The sequence below is a fragment of the Pteropus vampyrus genome, unplaced genomic scaffold, assembly GCF_000151845.1.
Source record: "Pteropus vampyrus isolate Shadow unplaced genomic scaffold, Pvam_2.0 Scaffold74, whole genome shotgun sequence".
NCBI classification, from domain to species: Eukaryota; Metazoa; Chordata; class Mammalia; order Chiroptera; family Pteropodidae; genus Pteropus; species Pteropus vampyrus.
In genome coordinates this window covers 7,387,219-7,404,729 of record NW_011888855.1, presented here as the reverse complement: position 1 = coordinate 7,404,729, position 17,511 = coordinate 7,387,219, and the positions used below count along the sequence as shown (strand labels likewise).

Genomic DNA, 17,511 nt, shown 5'->3' with positions numbered 1-17,511 from the left:
GTATTTTTATTTAAATGTACGATCACCCCACCCTACCATTTACCACTAGCTCCATCAATCTAGGACCACAATTTTTGTATTAGTTGGAAGCTGTGTTTTATACTTCAAGAAAGCATTTCCAGTCTCTCTGTATTCTTTTAATTAAATATAGATGCAGACTTCCTCTATCAACATCAGTACTTTTTGATGCATGTTCTTGTTGTTAAAATCTCTGAACTAGAGTAAGAATTATTTTTGCAAGAAAAATTTTGCTTTTATTGATAATCAAATTTCTTTCTCTACTTAAGAACCATGGAAGATATAGATACTCTGTCAGTAAGCATACCTTTGACTGCTTAAAAATTTTAATACATGATATAACTCTTTGGACAGGGCTCAAGATATAAGTGATTTCTATTTCTGACTCTTATTGCAAAAATAAATCAACAATAACAATGACAACAAAAAAAAAACCAGTATTTTTCACTTAAAAATTGAACCATAAACCAAAAACTGGAACTGTATTTTCTGAACCCTTGAAACCTCCTCTGAGTTAGTCATGGTCATTTTATAGATAGAGAAACTGAGACCTGGGAAATTAATCTACTCTGTCCCACATCAGTCAGTTATAGAGCCAAGACTGGCACCCAGACGGGCTGACCCCAGAGCCTGTGCATATTCTATAACCCCATGAATCTTCACACTCAAGGGATAGCATAGCCACTGGGAAAGTCTGCAGAGTTATGGATCTGACTTGGGAACATTATCTAGTCAGATCTTGGGCTCAAAGAATTATCTGAAACTAAAGCTCTTCCTAGTAAGATGTCAGTGTCAGGTGGGATTTGACAAGAGGCCTGAGATCTTAATAGGTCCTTCAATAAAGCAGTTTTTGGCTGGAGTCTGTACTCTTCAAGGCTGTAAATCTGGGCTTAACTGGCCTCCACATTAACTTGGTTCCTGGCAAAGTGGTGACCAGACAGTAAAGCCACTGCTGAATCAGTTGCTGTTACTCTTATCTGCATGTAGGAGAGAGAACTCAGGATTTCATCTTTAGAATGATGACTCACTCCTTTTAAAGAGATGGAAGTTGTCGAGGAAACTGGCTTTGAGCCCTTCCCCTTGTATGCTCCTGACTTTGATCTCCACTGGGACTTGGCTGGCCCACATGCAGAAGCACAGAGAAATGAGAGTTCTAACAGCATCTTAAAACTGAGGTCTCCTGGCCTCTGTGGGCTTGGAGAAATCACTGTGGTCCCTCATGATTTGTCTTGTCTGTCTGATTTTTAAACTACCTTGTAGAAATACAGGATAATAGTTCAAAACTTGTCCTTGAAGTCACATTGACCTGTATTCAAGTCCAAAACCTGTCATAATCACCTTTGTGATTATACGTGACTTATTTAATTTCTTTGTGTCTCAGGCTTCCATATTTAAATTAAGGATATAATAATACCCATCTCAATTAACTGATGTGAGGGTTAAATAATGTGGTGTCTGTTAAACACAGAATCTGATACAGAATAGGTACTCAATAAACATTAGCTATTCTTTATAATGATAATAATAATACTCATTAAATATTTTCTGGATTGATGTCAGTTTGCAGTGGTAATGGCATAAGTAGAAATTAAACTATCTTCATCCAATCTAAAAGATAATCCTCAAATCCTATTTTAGCCTCACATTTCAATCTTCTCCTCCACAAGAAAATCCTGGTTGAGTTTTCATCACTTCTCCCTGTCTGCTCTCTAGTAAAGATGTGAAGGCAGTTAAGTGCTCATCAGACCCTGAGTAATAGAGGATTTGTTAGATTTAGAAAATATTCTGGGGTGATGAGTCACAGAAAATCATGGAGCAAACCTCTGAGGCTTTGGAAAAGCATACAATTTATCACTCAACAGATGTATATAGAGCACCTACTATGTGCAAAAGCTGCAAACTTGGGAATGCAAAGATAGTTAGTTCCCTTGAAGAGCTTAAAAACAGCAGAAGAGCTCAGTCAGGCAAGCCCGGAGACATTTCTGGAAGTAACATCATGATGGCTGCCCAAGGAGAACCCCAAGTTCAGTTCAAACTTATATTGGTTGGTGATGGTGGGACTGGAAAATCAACATTTGTGAAACGTCATCTGACTGGTGAATCTGAGAAGTATGTAGCTACCTTGGGCGTCGAGGTACATCCCCTTGTGTTCTGCACCAACAGAGGACCTATCAAGTTCAATGTGTGGGACACAGCTGGTCAGGAGAAGTTTGGTGGACTGAGAGATGGCTATTACATTCAAGCCCTATGTGCCATTATAATGTTTGATGTAACTTCAGAAGTTAGGCACATAAGCATGTGCCTAATTGGCATAGAGATCTGGTACAAGTATGTGAAAACATCCCTATCGCGTTGTGTGACAACAAAGTGGATATTAGGGACAGGAAAGTTAAGACAAAATCAATTGTCATCCACCGAAAGAAGAATCTGCAGCACTATGACATTTCTGCCAAAAGCAACTACAACTTTGAAAAGCCCTTCCTTTGGCTTGCTAGAAAACTAATTGAAGACCCTGACTTGGAGTTTGTTGCCATGCCTGCTCTCGCCCCACCAGAGGTTGTCATGAACCCAGCTTTGGCAGCACAGTATGAGCATGATCTAGAGGTTGCTCAGACAACTTCTCTGCTGGATGAGGATGACAACCTGTGAAAAAGTGAAGCTGGAACCCAGCGTCAAAAGTCTAGTTTTATAGGCAGACGTCCTGTGATGTCAGTGGTGCAGGTGTTTGCCACTTTGTTATATAGCTAAGCAGAACATGTGCTTAATCTGGGATGCTGAAGGAGATGAATGGGCTTCGGAGTGAATGTGGCAGTTTAAAAACTCTTCATTTTTTGGACCTGCATATTTAGCTGTTTTGGAACGCAGTTGTTTCCTTATTGTCAAATATAAGACTGCTACAGTCACATCACAATACTCAGTGGTGAAACCTTGTTTGTTACTATTATTCCCATTCTTTTACATTTAGAATCAGAATAAAGTTGTATTTCAAATATCTAAAAAACAAACAAACAAACAAACAAAAAACCAGCAGACGAGATCAGATGTACACACAACAGTACAGCTATGCACAACCTGGCCATGAGCCATGATTGCCAAGTAAGTGGACCACAGAATAAGACGTAGATGAGTCCAAGACCTCTTAGGGCGGAAGGGTGTGGGGGGCGCCTAAGGGACCTGGTAGGACTTTAAAGTGGAAGGTTGGATCTCAAAGGCCTATTAGGATTTGAACCAGAGAGAAGTAGAATGAACCCTCCTTGAACATGGGCAGGGGGCTACATGGTCCACGTTTGGGAACATGCCCTGCTGTCCCTGGGAAACAGGGACAGAGAGCTGTCTTTGGGAAAGCAGAGCAAGCTACTCATGTAATAGATGACATCAAATCTCCATGGGAGTGAAGAGCCTTCAGATGTGCCCACCTTCTCTTGCCACCCAGCAGACTTCCAGGATGGTTCAGTGAGCAGATGCCTGGCAGGACCCTTGGCTGTGAAAATAACTAAGAAGTATGCCAGGGTTGGTTGGGCTTGCGGGTGCACACTAGAAGAGGAGATAGGGGAGGAATGAATTAAGTGAGAGACACCTGTACAGGCATGCAAATGGAAGCTCCCAGCACTGAAGGGGGTGTCTAAAAGATTTGGATGGTCAGAAAATGAAAAATTTTAAAGGTGGTGCTGTGAAAAGGTGAGGAGAGGGAGGCAGTGTGCCAAGGCAATGCATATGAAACAAAGAACCAAAAGTCCTCTTGAGCTGAGCTCCAATCCCTGGCCTCCTTCTTGGCTTGGTTCTTGGGTAACACTTTCAGATGATGGTATAAATTTTTTTTTTCCTGGTGAGATCTTTAAAGTCCTAGCTCAACTGCCTTTGAGAATGAAGGAAGTTGGTCATTGTTTTTCAATCTCCTAGCACATCTCAGAGGTGAAAATAAATTCGGTGGAGACATGCACTCAGTCATGTACCTATTCATCAAGTCTCCAGGAAAGCAAGCAAACGTTCAGCTTCTGGTACCCACGTGCCTCTTCCAGATGTGGTGATATGGTCAGAGTGCTGGGATCTGCCACACCACAGGACTACGAGTAAGAAAGGGCACTCTGGTCCTACAGATGGCATGAGGTTTGCAGTCTGAACATAGAGAACTTCTAGCTGCACTATTTACTCAAACAGTGTTGCCTGAGAACTCACTTACTGAGCACCACACTATGGGCCATAGGAGCCCTCCAGGAGTTTTATCCTGGCAGAGAATCATGCAGGCATATAGCTATGACACTAAGAATTTCATGAGAGGAAAGAGAGATTTGCACTTGAGTGCGGAGGGTAAGGTTTCATGTAAGATACAGTTATTGAGTTAGACAAAATTTGGATACATAGAGATGAGAAACAAGGCATTCCAGGTAGCAAGAGATACCTTGAGTAGAGGCTCGGAGAGTCAAGCTTGGGCATGCTCTGAGAATAGCCTTGCTGGAACCTGGCCAGAGACCAAGGATGGGAAGGAAAACAGTAGAAATCAAGTTGTAACAGCAGCTGGAAGTCAGGTTTTAAATTCTACCGCCTACTGTCCCTTCCTTTGCTCTGTTATTCTCATTTTTTTACCTTCCTTTCATTCCCTTTGACTTGCTTCCTTCCTCCCCAACTAAAATCCCTTCCAGCTATGCCTCCATCCTTCTATCTATCCCAAAAAGTACAAATGCAGTGGGTGTGGGATTAGCATGGAACCTCTACTGGTCTGAAGAAGGAAGTCAGAGATCAGTTGTCCTTCCCAAGTGGTCACAGACCACTGCCACAGTTTTCCAGAACTCTGACTGGAAAACCATATGAGTATCTCTGTGGCACATCTGAAATCTGTAGGTTCACAAAGATACCCTCCTGCTTGGCAGACAGAATGAGACAGTGACATGACCCAGAAAAGATGCAGGAAACTTCAGATGGAAGAGGCAATAAAAAGAAGTAGTTAAGAATGTTTGCTGTGGAGTCAGATCTGAACAGTCACAGTACCATTAGCTTTATAATGGGCATAACAGTTCTCACCTAATTGTGTAACGAGGATTAAATAAGAAAATGTCCATAATATGCTCAGCCCAGGACCTAATCCATATGAGAGCCCGATAAATGTTTGCTTTTTAATGCTTTATTTATGACAAAGAACTAAGACCAGGAAGGGCTAAAGTCCAGCCAGCGGAATCAAGAGAATTCCAGAGGGAGCTTACTGGAATGGAAATACCTCAGGCTTTGAAATCAGACTTGAGTTGGAATCCTGACTGCATCACTTTCTCTCTGTGGGACTATGGGCAACTTGAGCTAACTCAGACTCAGTTTCCTCAACTGCAAGATGGGGGTGATAATATGAGGATGTAGATAATACATTCATTTTGGGGAGGGTTATTATGAAGATTATAGATAATATAATTAAAGTTCCTTCATATAGTATACATCTTTAATTATTAACAGTAGAAACAATCAAGCTGTGACTTTAAAACTTTACTTTGTAGAAGGAAGTCAGAGATCAAGATGTTCCTTTAAAACTTTACTTGTCTAGTGCCCATGTTTACAGGCTCTGTGAAAGAGGTATGATCGTTTGGGTTCCCCACCCAAAGCTCCTAGCTCCACACCTTTCTCTTCTCACTCCCCATCACCATCTACCCAGAAATATCATGGATTATCCTCTTGTGGTGGCCACTCGGGAGCTGCATGGCTAAATAAAATCGATGAGCATAGTGACAATGTCAGCCCCACAGCAGAATGATCTAGTGATTTAAAACTTAATAAAACAATGGCAATTTCTGGGTTCTTTTTTATTGTAATCAAGCACATTAAGTTCTTCAGGAATGCTTAACTCTAAAAACACCATGACCACTCAGCACTCTGCTGATGGCATAAACTCAGCGAAGAGAAGATCGATTTAGATGGCCCTGGAGGGTGAATAGAAGCGGGAGCAGGAACAGCAGCAGCAGTAATGCCAATGTCCATTTAAATACTAAGCACCAGGCCATGTGCTGAGCATCCAACACACATTTTCCCCTCTCATGGATCATGAAGCTAGGAACAGTGAAGGAGCTTGCCCAGAGTCATACGGCTAGGGATTTGAACCTGGATGGTCCAGCCTCAGAGTCTGTGCGTGTAACCACTCTGCTAATTGCCAGCACAGAGAAGAGCAGTTGGAAGGTTATCAATGGAAGCAAAGCAACTAGCTGTGCCAAGGATGTGGGGCTTGCAGTAGTAGTCTCACAAGGAAGAGGGACCCAGGAGAAAGCACACTAAGTGCACCTACTGATGGGACAAACATTCAATATTCATTCAATCACCTAACACGGAGGGCCTACTCTAGAATTGGCAGTGTGTTAAGTCCCATTCTATCTCGAGTCATGGAGCTGAAAGCACCATGTGGATAAGAACCGTAACTTCTCTCTGTATTTCCAATGCTGAGCACAATGCATAATGAGAACAGACTGAGGAAAAGTATGCTGAATGAATGAGTGAATGAACCTACAAACCAAACTTGTAAAGGCGTGACATTTCCATTTCTCTCCTTCTCTCCTCAACTTCCATGACTTGAGAGCTTTGCCAATATAAAATGGGAGGAAACATATTAGCACCACTGAACCCAATCCTATGAGATGCTCCAGATAGGAAATGGCACCACAGAATTATTCTAATTCAGACTGTCTACACCAAGAAAAGCCACTTGATGATTGGTATAGTGTCTGTCTTCCTTTTCCTGTGTAGACAGTTTCGGGGGGGGGGGGGGGGGGGGAAGATTTCTATAACAATTGCTGGTGGTGTGCAAATGAGCTAAATGAGAAACCTTAACCACAGTCACATCAGACACCGGTGGGGGCCTTTGAAGGTTTATCTGTGTAAAAGAAAGTCATTTTCTCTATAAGCATTGGATTTCATAAATTTTTCTCCAGCTAAGTTATTCTTCTGCTTATCAAATCACACACTGCCACATCTTATTATTATTCTGTAAATGAGGCCTAGTGTTAGACAGAAAAATCTGTGCTTAAGGGATATGGAAATCACACAGCCTCGAAGCCTCTGACCTCAAATGTAGTCCTCTTTCCCTTTTCCCCCAAAATGCAGAACTTAACAGCTTTTAAGAGGGTGGAGGGGCACTACCGAGAGAGAAGTGCCCTCTGCAGGCTCAGTCGCCTGCACTGCTCCTCACTGACGAAGTGCTCCATAATCATCAAAGGATATCAGCGTGTAGCTGAAAAGACTTGACGGTGACCATGACTGACCTAGCAGAGACCAGCCCATTTTGAGCTAACTGCCTGGAAAAATCAAGCTGCACCTTCAGTGGAGGATGAGGAAGGAGCAGCTGGATAGGGGGTGGCATAACTCACCTGGTTAGGCTACATGGCCCTTTCCAAAGGCACCACCGCTTCAAAAATCATGGAGGTCAGAAGAAAGGCAGGAGGTTGGGAGAGAGCTGTAGGAAGTGAAGGGAGAAAAAAGAGGAAAACAAAGAGAAATAAGAGAAAGAGGTAAAGAAAAAAATGGGCAAGGAAAGGAGAGTCATGGGCTCATTTTATTCATCAGTACTGTTCTCAGTACTTTACAAATATTAACTCAGTTAATCCTCATTATTAGCCTTTTGAAGAAGAGAGAAGCTAAGCAAAGAAAGAGTCAGTGACCTAAGAACATAAGGCCAGCACGTGACAGGGCCAGGACTTAAACCCAGGCAGCCTTGTACCAGTCTATGCACTTAATCACTCTCCTCCAACAGCAAAGTCTTAGGCCCTGTTGTAATGTGAATATCTGGCCCAAGGATGTTAACATCCCATGAAACAGCCCTAAAAATATTCAAGAGTTAGTGAAGGAATGTTTATAGCTCTTTGACAAGTTCCTAAAACTTCAGATATTTCCTTGTGAATGAATATAAAGCAGAGAATAGAGTGAAAGGGATAATTTTCCTTTGGGCTATAAAAGAAAAATAATGGCTCATCAATTAATTAAAAGCAAAGTAGCAGCCAATATTTTGCCAATATGCCCAAGAGTTCCCATATGCCAGCACTGTATTCTCACTATGTCACCAGGGCTGGGAGGAACAAGTTTAGTTGAGATATTAACAGAAAACTAACTTTGAGTAGAAATGTTGTTCTATTAACCATGGTCAAACATGCCTCCAGGATAACTGGCTTGGGATGGATTCAAGAACCAGTAGCCACATAAATTCTGGCCCCTCCTGACTCTTGGGTCCTGTTTTCCAGTCTGGCTCATCCACCCACTCGCCTTTTCCATTACACGGAATTTGCCTCTCACCTCTCTCTCTTTGCAATTTAACTTCTCTTAGCTCCTCTGCCCCCACAACCTAGTTTTATGAACAGTCCATCCCAATGGTGGATGTGGTTTAATTTACATTCTCTTAAAAGTTTGCTCAGCTCCATGTACGCCTACCTAACAGATTCTCAGCTCCAGGCCATTACAAACTCCCTCCTATGAAGAGTATGAATCATGTCCTTGGGAAAACTGAGCTGGTGATTAAGTTCCTCCCTTAAAGAATTTTTATAAAAGTGTATCATGCTCTCAGTCCAGAATGGGACTGAGACAGGAATCAGGGGTAGGAATGGCCTGGGCAAGGCTCTTGGTGTCATCCAGCCTTTGAACACTTCATCTTTTATGTGAGCTAGATGCCAAAGAAAGCAGTTCCCATTGTGATTTTCTTCCATTGGTTCCTCTCTGACCTTGCTTTTGAAAACCCTCCCTTGCCCTGCCCCCAGGAGTTCTTCACATCTTGGTTCCATGGCTGAGTGCCTTTTTGGTTAGGGTGTTCTTTGTCTTGATGGCATGCTTCACGTTACTCTCATCTTCCTTGGGTTAGGGATATTTCTCTGTGCTTCAAAAGCACAGTAGAAAAAAAATCCTTTCATATACATTGAACTATATGTCATGAAGTTATCTTCAAAGGCCCGCCACAAATACAGAAAAGCGCCCATGTAAAAACAAACAAATATACAGGCTTTGGCTATCAGCGGCTGTCAGTTTTCCAGGAGTACTACAGTATAAAGTCTGTCTATGAATACACAGCTAGGTTTCTTTATATGGAGGAAGAAATATAACTGTAGAAATTAGCAAAGGTCTAATCAGAGGCAGACTCAGTCTCAAGAGAACGCCCTTGTTTTAGTCTTCATCTGAAGCAGGCAAGAGCAAGTGGAAACAGTTCCCACTGTGTTCTCTCTCAGAACTTCCTCCCCTCCAGCTCTGCTGCCCAGTCTGTTTTGCTGACTTGTCTGTAGGAGATGGCAGAAGCAGCAAGGATGAACTCTCCCCAATATAGACAAAGAGGCCGATGGAGGGGATGAGAGGAGAGTCCTGCCAGAGCAGTTACGGTACAGTAAGCCACAGGGTGAGCCACATGGTCAGCCAAGTGGTCTTCTGCTATTTTATGGGCCTATGTCCCACTTTCTAATGGAATTGTTTCTCCAGAGCAGGGCCACTGCAGCACCCAGAGAAGGCTGACCGTTGAAAAACAAAACTGACTGTCCCCCACGCCCACCTGCCATCCCTCTGTGGGACCTGTGTTGTAAGCAGGCTCTGAGAATTACTGAAACATTCCTGTGATTCGTCGCTTGCTCCACTTTGCTCTGAGCCAGAAAGAGCACAGAAAAGCATGTTGCCCACTGGCCTGGGGTTCCCACCTGGGCTGAGGAGAATCTGCTGCTCTTGTTCTTGGAGGGCAAGATAGCAATGGTTGCTACAATGCTACCCCACAAAAAAGCCTCATTTGCAGCTAATGTCTAAATAATAGTATTATCAGGGGCTGCTGCAGGACCAAATAAACCTTTGATGTCCTTACAGATCATTTGGCTGCTGCCATGATTTCCCAGAAACTGGAAACAAAAACATGCTGCCATCTGCATTGAGAATTTTTAAAAACAGTTCTATTTATATTGTTCTGATAATGAAAAGGGAATCTTGCATTTCCTGCGAATCACTGTATATGTCCCCTTAATATCCAACAGAACAAATGGGATGAAAATTGGCATGTTATGCTCCAGGGTTATCAGATGAAAAGTCAATCCCTTTGAAGAATGCCCCATCTACCTGCTCTAGTCCATGGTTCCCAGCTCCTATGCAAATTATCCTAAGAAGGGCTGAGGAGCAGGGGTGCCAAAGGCAAAAATAATGGCTTTCTCCTGTCACAGGGGGAAGGGGGAAAATAAGTGAATGAATATAATTCTCACAAATGTAAACTGTATTCCCATAAATTTTACTTAAATATTGCTTATTGCCAGTTTAACACTGGCCAGGACTCAGAATCAACTAACAAATGTCCAAGCAACACCAAATACTTGCAGAAAGAGAATGTGTGGTTGCAGCAACTCATGTCAGCTTGCTGGATCAAGCAGAAAAAGGAAGATGTTGCACATGAATCCAGGTGTGTCTCATGTATCACATACGCAGAGTAAAGCTGGGCTCCAGAGAGGGTTGGACACTATTTGAGTCTCTTTCTACACAACTCTATTCTTCTATCTCTCTTAACTGGTTTAACTGGTTTGCTACTGGTTTAACTGGTTTAGTCCACAGAGTGCAAGATGTCTGCCCAGATTTCCCAAGGTTACATGTTAACTCCCCTGTAAGTAAACAGATTGCCTCTCTCTCCATCATAGTCTCAAATATCCAGGTGAGAAAACCTTATGGGCCCAGTTAAAATCAAGGTTCCACCCCCAGTCCAATGAGCTCTACCCAGAGGGGTGATGTCAACAATACAAAATGGCCATAACAGGTCCTTGTAACCTGGGTATTAGGCAGGGCAGTTCCAACAGAGGAAGGTTGTGGTCAGAAGCTACCGAATGGGGAATACAATGTGTCAGTGCTCCAGCATGCCACAAAGAGCTCCATGGACTCGAGCCAAACACCACTGAAATCTAGTGGGGAAATACAGAGGAGCTGTTAATATGTTCTCCAAAAATATTGCAAGCACTTTTTTGAAGACTACATAGAAACAGAGAGGGGAAGCTTTCGACAATATCTCATTTAATCTTACAAGACAATATGACAAACTGTTTTGCAGATGACAGTATTGAGGCTCAGAGAGGTTAAGTAGCTAGCCCATGGTCCTGTAGCTAGTAAATAGTTGAAACAAAATTCAAACCCATGTAAGACTCCAAAAACCCATTCATGCTCCATCCATTCTTCATGGTGCCTCCCAAATGAACTCTGTACAGAGATAAGTCTCCTTGAATTGGAGATAAGCCATTTGCCCAGAAACTGACTGTCATGTTCTATGCCTGAGACTTTTCTGGGGCCTCAGTTTGCCAAGCACTGATGCAGCCAGTCCTGTGAGGACTCTGGCTACACCAAAAGACCCCCAGCATCCCCAAGTCAGAAGGACCCAGCAGGTACCTGCTCCTGATGCTCCTGCTCTAACGCCCAGGCTACCCTCCAGGAGGAACATTTTGGCCTCAAGCTACTCATAGGTCATTTACTGTACAAGTGCTACCGATGCCATTTTCCTGTTTGCGTTTTGTTTTTGTTTTTGTTTTGTTTTTACAGTTCGTTGCTCATCCTAACTGTCAGCAGCAATTGCTTACCATGTGGTATGAAAATCTCTCAGGCTTACGTCAACAGTCTATCGCTGTGAAATTCCTGGCTGTCTTTGGAGTCTCCCTAGGCCTCCCTTTTCTGGCCATAGCCTATTGGATTGCTCCGTGCAGTAAGGTACAGACTGCTTAAGGTGCATGTCTTTGCGGTTATTTCTTCTCTCTACTTAGCATGACCTGAGGTCCATTTTGTTCAAATAAGCAGCTGATCATTTCCCACATTTAAGGAAAATAGCTCTGAGATACCTAGCAAAAGTAAAATACTACATAAGAGAGAAAATATTAAGATCTGCATTTTTAAACCATCATTTAAAAGAGAAAGTGAGGGAAGTGATAAAATGGAAAATTTTAAACTTGTGAATCTTAATCTGATCAACAGCAGACTAGAGAGAGAATAAAAGTACTTTTCCTCTTCTCATCATCCAATGTCCTAAACATGTAATAATAATACCCAGAGTAATAATCATAATAAATGGCAATAGGAATAGCCAACATTTATTGAGTACTTTTCTTTCATCAAGTAAGCCCTTCTCATGGAATATCTCATTTCATTCCCTCAATTACATTATGACACATACACTTAATGAAGTGGGTTCAGAAAAGAGAAATAACTAGTAGACAGACTCAAATGCAGCTCATACTGGGGCACTGCAGACCCATGTCAACATCTTCCCAGTTTCCTTGGCTTCCTTGATTGGGTTCTGGAGCACATGGACAGCTAATTAGGTCACAAGAAGGAAAACAGCAAAGGAAAGAGAAGAACTTAAAAGGTGCAAAGCTTTTCACGAGAAAGGGTGAGTGTCTGGTGCCCTCTGGTAACAGAGGGAATGGAACCTGCAGGTCCCAAACTGCCACACTTCCTGTTCCATCGTCCCTACAGCCCAAGCATTTGATCCAAAACCATAAAAAGCACAAGCAGTCACTCCAGCTTCAGGCAAGAGTTTGCACTTATAGACCAAACCATGTAAAAATTTTGAAATGTTTCATGAGTTAAGATGGTCATTAAAGGTTCCAAAGGTGCATTTACCTCGTGGTATGCTAAAAAGGGAATTGAGCTTAAGTAATCAACATTCAGCAGAAGAATTATGAGTACAGGGAGATTAGTTCCACAGAAAATTTGGTCAGCTAATGCAGTTAATAAAATTGTCATCAGTGAATGGATCCTCTTCTCAACTCTGCCAAAAAGAAAATCACATCAGGATGATAGGCCCAAGACTTCAGGGCTGCTGATAAGCCCACCTAACCAGGCAGGCAATGAACTGACTGCCTTAGAGAAGAAGGGTGTCATGGAGAAAAGTTAGGACTCAAACTCTTTCTTCTGTAGAACGGTATTAAAAATAAAAGTCCTCATACTGAGTACTTGTAGTGTTGAACCTTACCTCTATTGAGGATTTTGTTTCTATGGCAGTCTACCATGACATGGATTTCTAAATCAGAATTCCCCAAATGATACATATGTAGGTGAAGACAATTTTTTTCTGTCTTTCATTATGAACCGAAAATAAGTACAGTGAGTGAGGAAAAAAAGTACAATGAGTGATTAGAGCTGCTCATTCATTTAAGGCACATGAATTATCTAGTTTGTACTGCAAATTAGATCACTGTCGTCACCCAGAGCCAAGACTAGGGATGCTTGTCTCCACACTCTCTGGCCCCCAAACTATTTCTAGGATATTCGATCATTAAAATAACAACCACTTGGTGGAGAAAACACCGCCAAATCCTCACCTTTACAGTAAAACTAAATGTGACAGCTTCTAGGAAACTGGAACTAGGCAACATCAGCAAAACTGGTTTGCCTCTGCCTGCCTGAGGAAATAGTCACAAAGAGATGATATGCCAGTTGGTAAATTTTTAATTTTTCTGAGAAGACTCTTAGCCAAATCATGCAGATGTGATAGGAGGAAAGCATATGTGTGGGAGAGGGAGGGAATTTTGGACTTTCTGGGGGCCCAGTAAATCCAGGAGGCTGATGCCACTGTGGAACGTAGTAGTCAGACATATAGCAGTCTTCTGGAACATTCTAGAAGAAATGAAGAAATGACTGCAGTTTGGGGTTTCTTCTCTTCTGTTCAAATACATGTCTGATTAACATTTGGTGCTCCTGGAGCTTTCGGTAAGACTAAAAAAGAGAGCACTCAAGATAAAGGAGCTGGTCACTAAGCCAATTGTGGTTTCTGTGCACTTTCTGGGCTGCAAGTCTGAGCTCAACACAATGGAGGGTGTGTCCACAGCTGAGTGACAAGTCTTAGTCTACAGCATGAAATTATTTTTGGTAGTAATGTTCATTCCAAGGAAAGAGTCCACCATTAAAAGCTTGTCAAATTTGCTCTGAGGCAGTCAAAGAACAGATAAAACATTCAAAATACCTTTAGTCTTTCCTTTCACCATTTAGAAATCTTTTTTAAGTTTGGCAGAGATATTGTATCACCGGGGGTTACAGAGGGGTCACATCTTCCATGTGAAGAAACCAGCCCTCTTTAAAGGCTCTTGTTGCCTGGAATACAACATCCTCCCAAGAGGAGTGGCGCAGAGGGATAACTCTGTTAATATGCCAGTATCCTTCCTCCCAAGGGGCCACTGCCTTTATATTTGTCTAGTAATTCTTTGAAAAAGCCAGTGCGATTCCAGCAAGTCCATGTTCTAATGACCTTATTACACCTCCCTCAAAGAAATTAGACTGATATTCTTTAATAAATGTATTCATAAAATTTCATTGCTAAACCTCATCAACCAGCTACAGTCCATGGATGTCTAGCAGATGTTGAGATTTCTGCTTCCAACCAAATGGTACATTTACTTCCTAATAGTAGTAGTCCTAATCTGGGGACTATTAGGGACACCAAAATTACTTGATTAGCCTGCCAAAAAGACCTCATCATTTATTTTCTTTTAAATTCCCAAGGCTGTCAATTCTATTTTTACATAACTTTCTGAGAGGCCTTAAGACAGTCAATTATATAAGATTATAAGGTTAGGGGTATCAGTAGAAATTCAGCAACTAATATGGTGGTTGAAGAGGACAACTGAATCACATATGAGTACACATGGTGATAACTGCAGGTCTGGATCATAGGACAGGTTAGTTAGGATCAATAAAGAGAACAGTGATTTTTTAAATCATTTCTCATCGTAAACACCAACAAGGGAGAGGGAGGGAGGGGAGATCAGGCAGCCCCTGGGAGGCTGGTGGGCTCTTAGCCACACGATGTTTTCCTAGAGAGCTCTTCTCCCAGAGACAAGGGCTCCAATGCCAAAGGGCCTTTATGATTCATTAGGCTGTCTTCCATCCTTTGCTATGCCATTCTGACTCATAATTTAGGTTGTATGCCTGCTAAAATCTAACAGCTGAAAAAATAACAGTCATTCTCAAGGGCCCAGTATCTCTATAGCCAGTGGACTGGGACACAGTGAGCATCATGAGAGCATTGAGGAACTGCACAAGTTCTAATTACAAAGAGTGAGAGGAGAAGCTGACTTCCTCCAGTACCTGTTAACCTTCACTGTTCAATTACCCTTATAATTAGTCCCAGGACTCAGGCAGAGAAAACTGTAAAGAACTTTAGTCCTACTTGATGACTTCATAGTCTGCAATCTCTGGTCTTACTGCCATGTAACTCTTGTCTGCAGAAATATCAAAGTGTTAGTCCTTGCTCCCAACCCTCAGCTCCAACCCAAACAAAAGCATCTGGTGAAGAAGGCATGAATGACTCCGCAGCTTTTTGAAGACCCCTGCTTTGTCTTGCCAAAGCTAAAGTGGTTTGACATAAGGGTCCTAAACTCATGTGGTTCAGAGCCAACCAGGAGAGGACAGTGCCTCCAAAAGCCTCTGTGTCCCCCTCATTTGCCTCTATCAGAGAGCTACACTAAAAAAAAAAAAAAAAAAAAAAAAAAATCACAATGCAGTTTTTGAATCATTGCCAGTGAGGGGAAATTTGTGCCAAGAAATAAAGCATTTTTTACTCTTTTGTTAAAAAAGCCTCTGCCCTCAAATCCAAAAGGAGAGTCCATCATCTGTCACCTTGTTGAGACAGAATTTAAGAGTAGCAGGAAGCTGATCACTTTCATACCTAACCCAGCCTGAGACTTGCAACATTTTCTGTTCATCTTTCCATCTATTTCCTACCACAGTGTTTAGCCTGTCTCTACCCACTAGAAAATTAGCAATTTTTAAAGGAAGGATCAATTTGTATACCTTATTTTATCTCCATCACCTCTCGTGCCCATCAGCATGATGCACACAGCTGGTACCCCAAAAGGGCTTGTGACATAAATACATAAAGACTCTGTGTAGGTCTCCCTTTGTGAAACCTCACATATAAACTTTTCAAGGGTGAGTCAAGAGTCTTTTAAGTTTCAGTTAGGGAAACTGCCTGGGGCCCTCCAGTGCCACATACTGTTTCCTTTGTGCCAGGCACTGTTCTGTTCTGTACGTATCAAATAATTCATTCCTATGTCAACAATATGTGGTTAAGTACTACTTTATCCCCATTTTACAGATGAAGAAACTGAGACACAAAGGGATTAAGTAACTTACCAAAAACTATGGAGTCATAATTTAAACCTAGGCTCTCTGGCTCCAGAGACTTAACTGTAACCACTACACACATGCACACACACACACAGCCTTCTCCCCAACCCAGTTACATTGGCAGCATTACAACCTTCAATGCTATATGTAAACATTTTAGCTGCTGACTGACTTTGAAATGGACTGAAGATCTTTAGAGTTACCAAGACTTTTCTAAAAATGAGGAGTCAAAACCACCATATGACAAAGGCTACTCCTTCCTTTTCTTTCCTTAGAAGCCCTACCTTTGAAATCCCACTATTACTCAGCACCTCTTCAGCCCCTAGGACTATGGGTGGATTCGCATGGTAATATGAAAACACCCTGACTAGAGACACCTAGGGAGATTCACCACCCCAAAGAAAGATTCCTGAGCCCTAAGTTTCAATAAGAATTTTGAAGGGAGCATACTGAGGAATCTGCCACTAATTTAACTAGGATCTCTCTGAAAAGTGAGAAGCACTCCATCCTTGAAGATGTGCATGTTTCTTTTTGGAATACTTGATCCAAAGTTTATCTCCATTCAGCTTTCCAATTTGTACACTGAGCCCTTGCTCGCTGCTGAAGAGTAAGGGTGGCATTTGGTGAGGCAGACTCTCCAAATGTGGTACCGACTGGAGAAAGATGCTAGAAACATTCTCTGTGTGCTTCACTGCAGTTCAAGCCTATTTTGTGGGCATATGGCCACCAGATCCCAGTTAGGTGCTTACTAAGAGCCTGGTTACATGGAACATGGAAGTGTGGCAACCAGTAAAACCAAGTGCCCACCCCTGAGGGCCCATAAATGCAGTTCTTTTGGAGCTAATTCAGGAACACTGCTCAGGTATTCTCACATTCATATATTCCCCAAAGTGAAAGAATATTGCCCAGAAAGTTTGGGGTAAACCATACTAGACTACTACAAGCTTGGATTTCCTGATATGTTCTTAGCTCATAAGGTCCAAGTAATGACAAAGCCCCTTAGTTTAGGCTGAGTTTCAGACTGAGTTTTGCACTCCAGTCAGAGTAGGCCAAGGCCTATGTCTCCTGAAGCTCCATCTCTTTGTATATGTACGCTATTACCGGCCCCAGATTTAATGATTTCCAGCGTAGAGCTGCTGGCATATATTATTTGACTTTTCTCCTTTCTTTTGGCTCACCCAGTAGCCTTGTGAAAAGAGGTTTTCCCAAGCATAATTTGCTTCAAAAATTACCTTAGTGAGACAAATAGAAAATGCCACAAAAAAAGAAAAAGAAAAAAACTATTGAAATGATTTGATCTCCTCTGACCTTTATCAAAGTTTTATCAGTTGAAAAGATATATTCAAGCCCAAAAGAAAAATAGGAAAGTAGCATCAATTCCTAACCTCATTTCTCCTCTCTAGTGGGAACTGGCTCTGAGAAAACCTT

At 42.1% G+C, this 17,511-nt stretch overlaps 2 protein-coding genes across 4 annotated transcripts in view; both read left to right on the top strand.

Annotated features, from left to right (window-relative positions):
- Nucleotides 1–17,511, top strand: part of TRPC7 (transient receptor potential cation channel subfamily C member 7) — a 128,200-nt gene that overhangs the window by 62,659 nt on the left and 48,030 nt on the right. For 2 of the 3 annotated variants that reach the window (XM_011362364.1, XM_011362362.1), the window contains one exon: nucleotides 11,506–11,670. The exons of the other annotated variant lie outside the window; for it this stretch is intronic. In XM_011362364.1, coding sequence (XP_011360666.1) covers nucleotides 11,506–11,670 — 165 coding nt within the window. The remainder of the gene's footprint in view (nucleotides 1–11,505; nucleotides 11,671–17,511) is intronic. 3 annotated transcript variants of the gene reach the window in all.
- LOC105293597 (GTP-binding nuclear protein Ran-like) lies at nucleotides 1,975–2,832 on the top strand. Its single transcript, XM_011362361.2, is given in 2 exon segments — nucleotides 1,975–2,302; nucleotides 2,305–2,832. Coding segments are annotated over 2 exon segments (651 nt in total). The 5' UTR covers nucleotides 1,975–2,014; the 3' UTR covers nucleotides 2,668–2,832.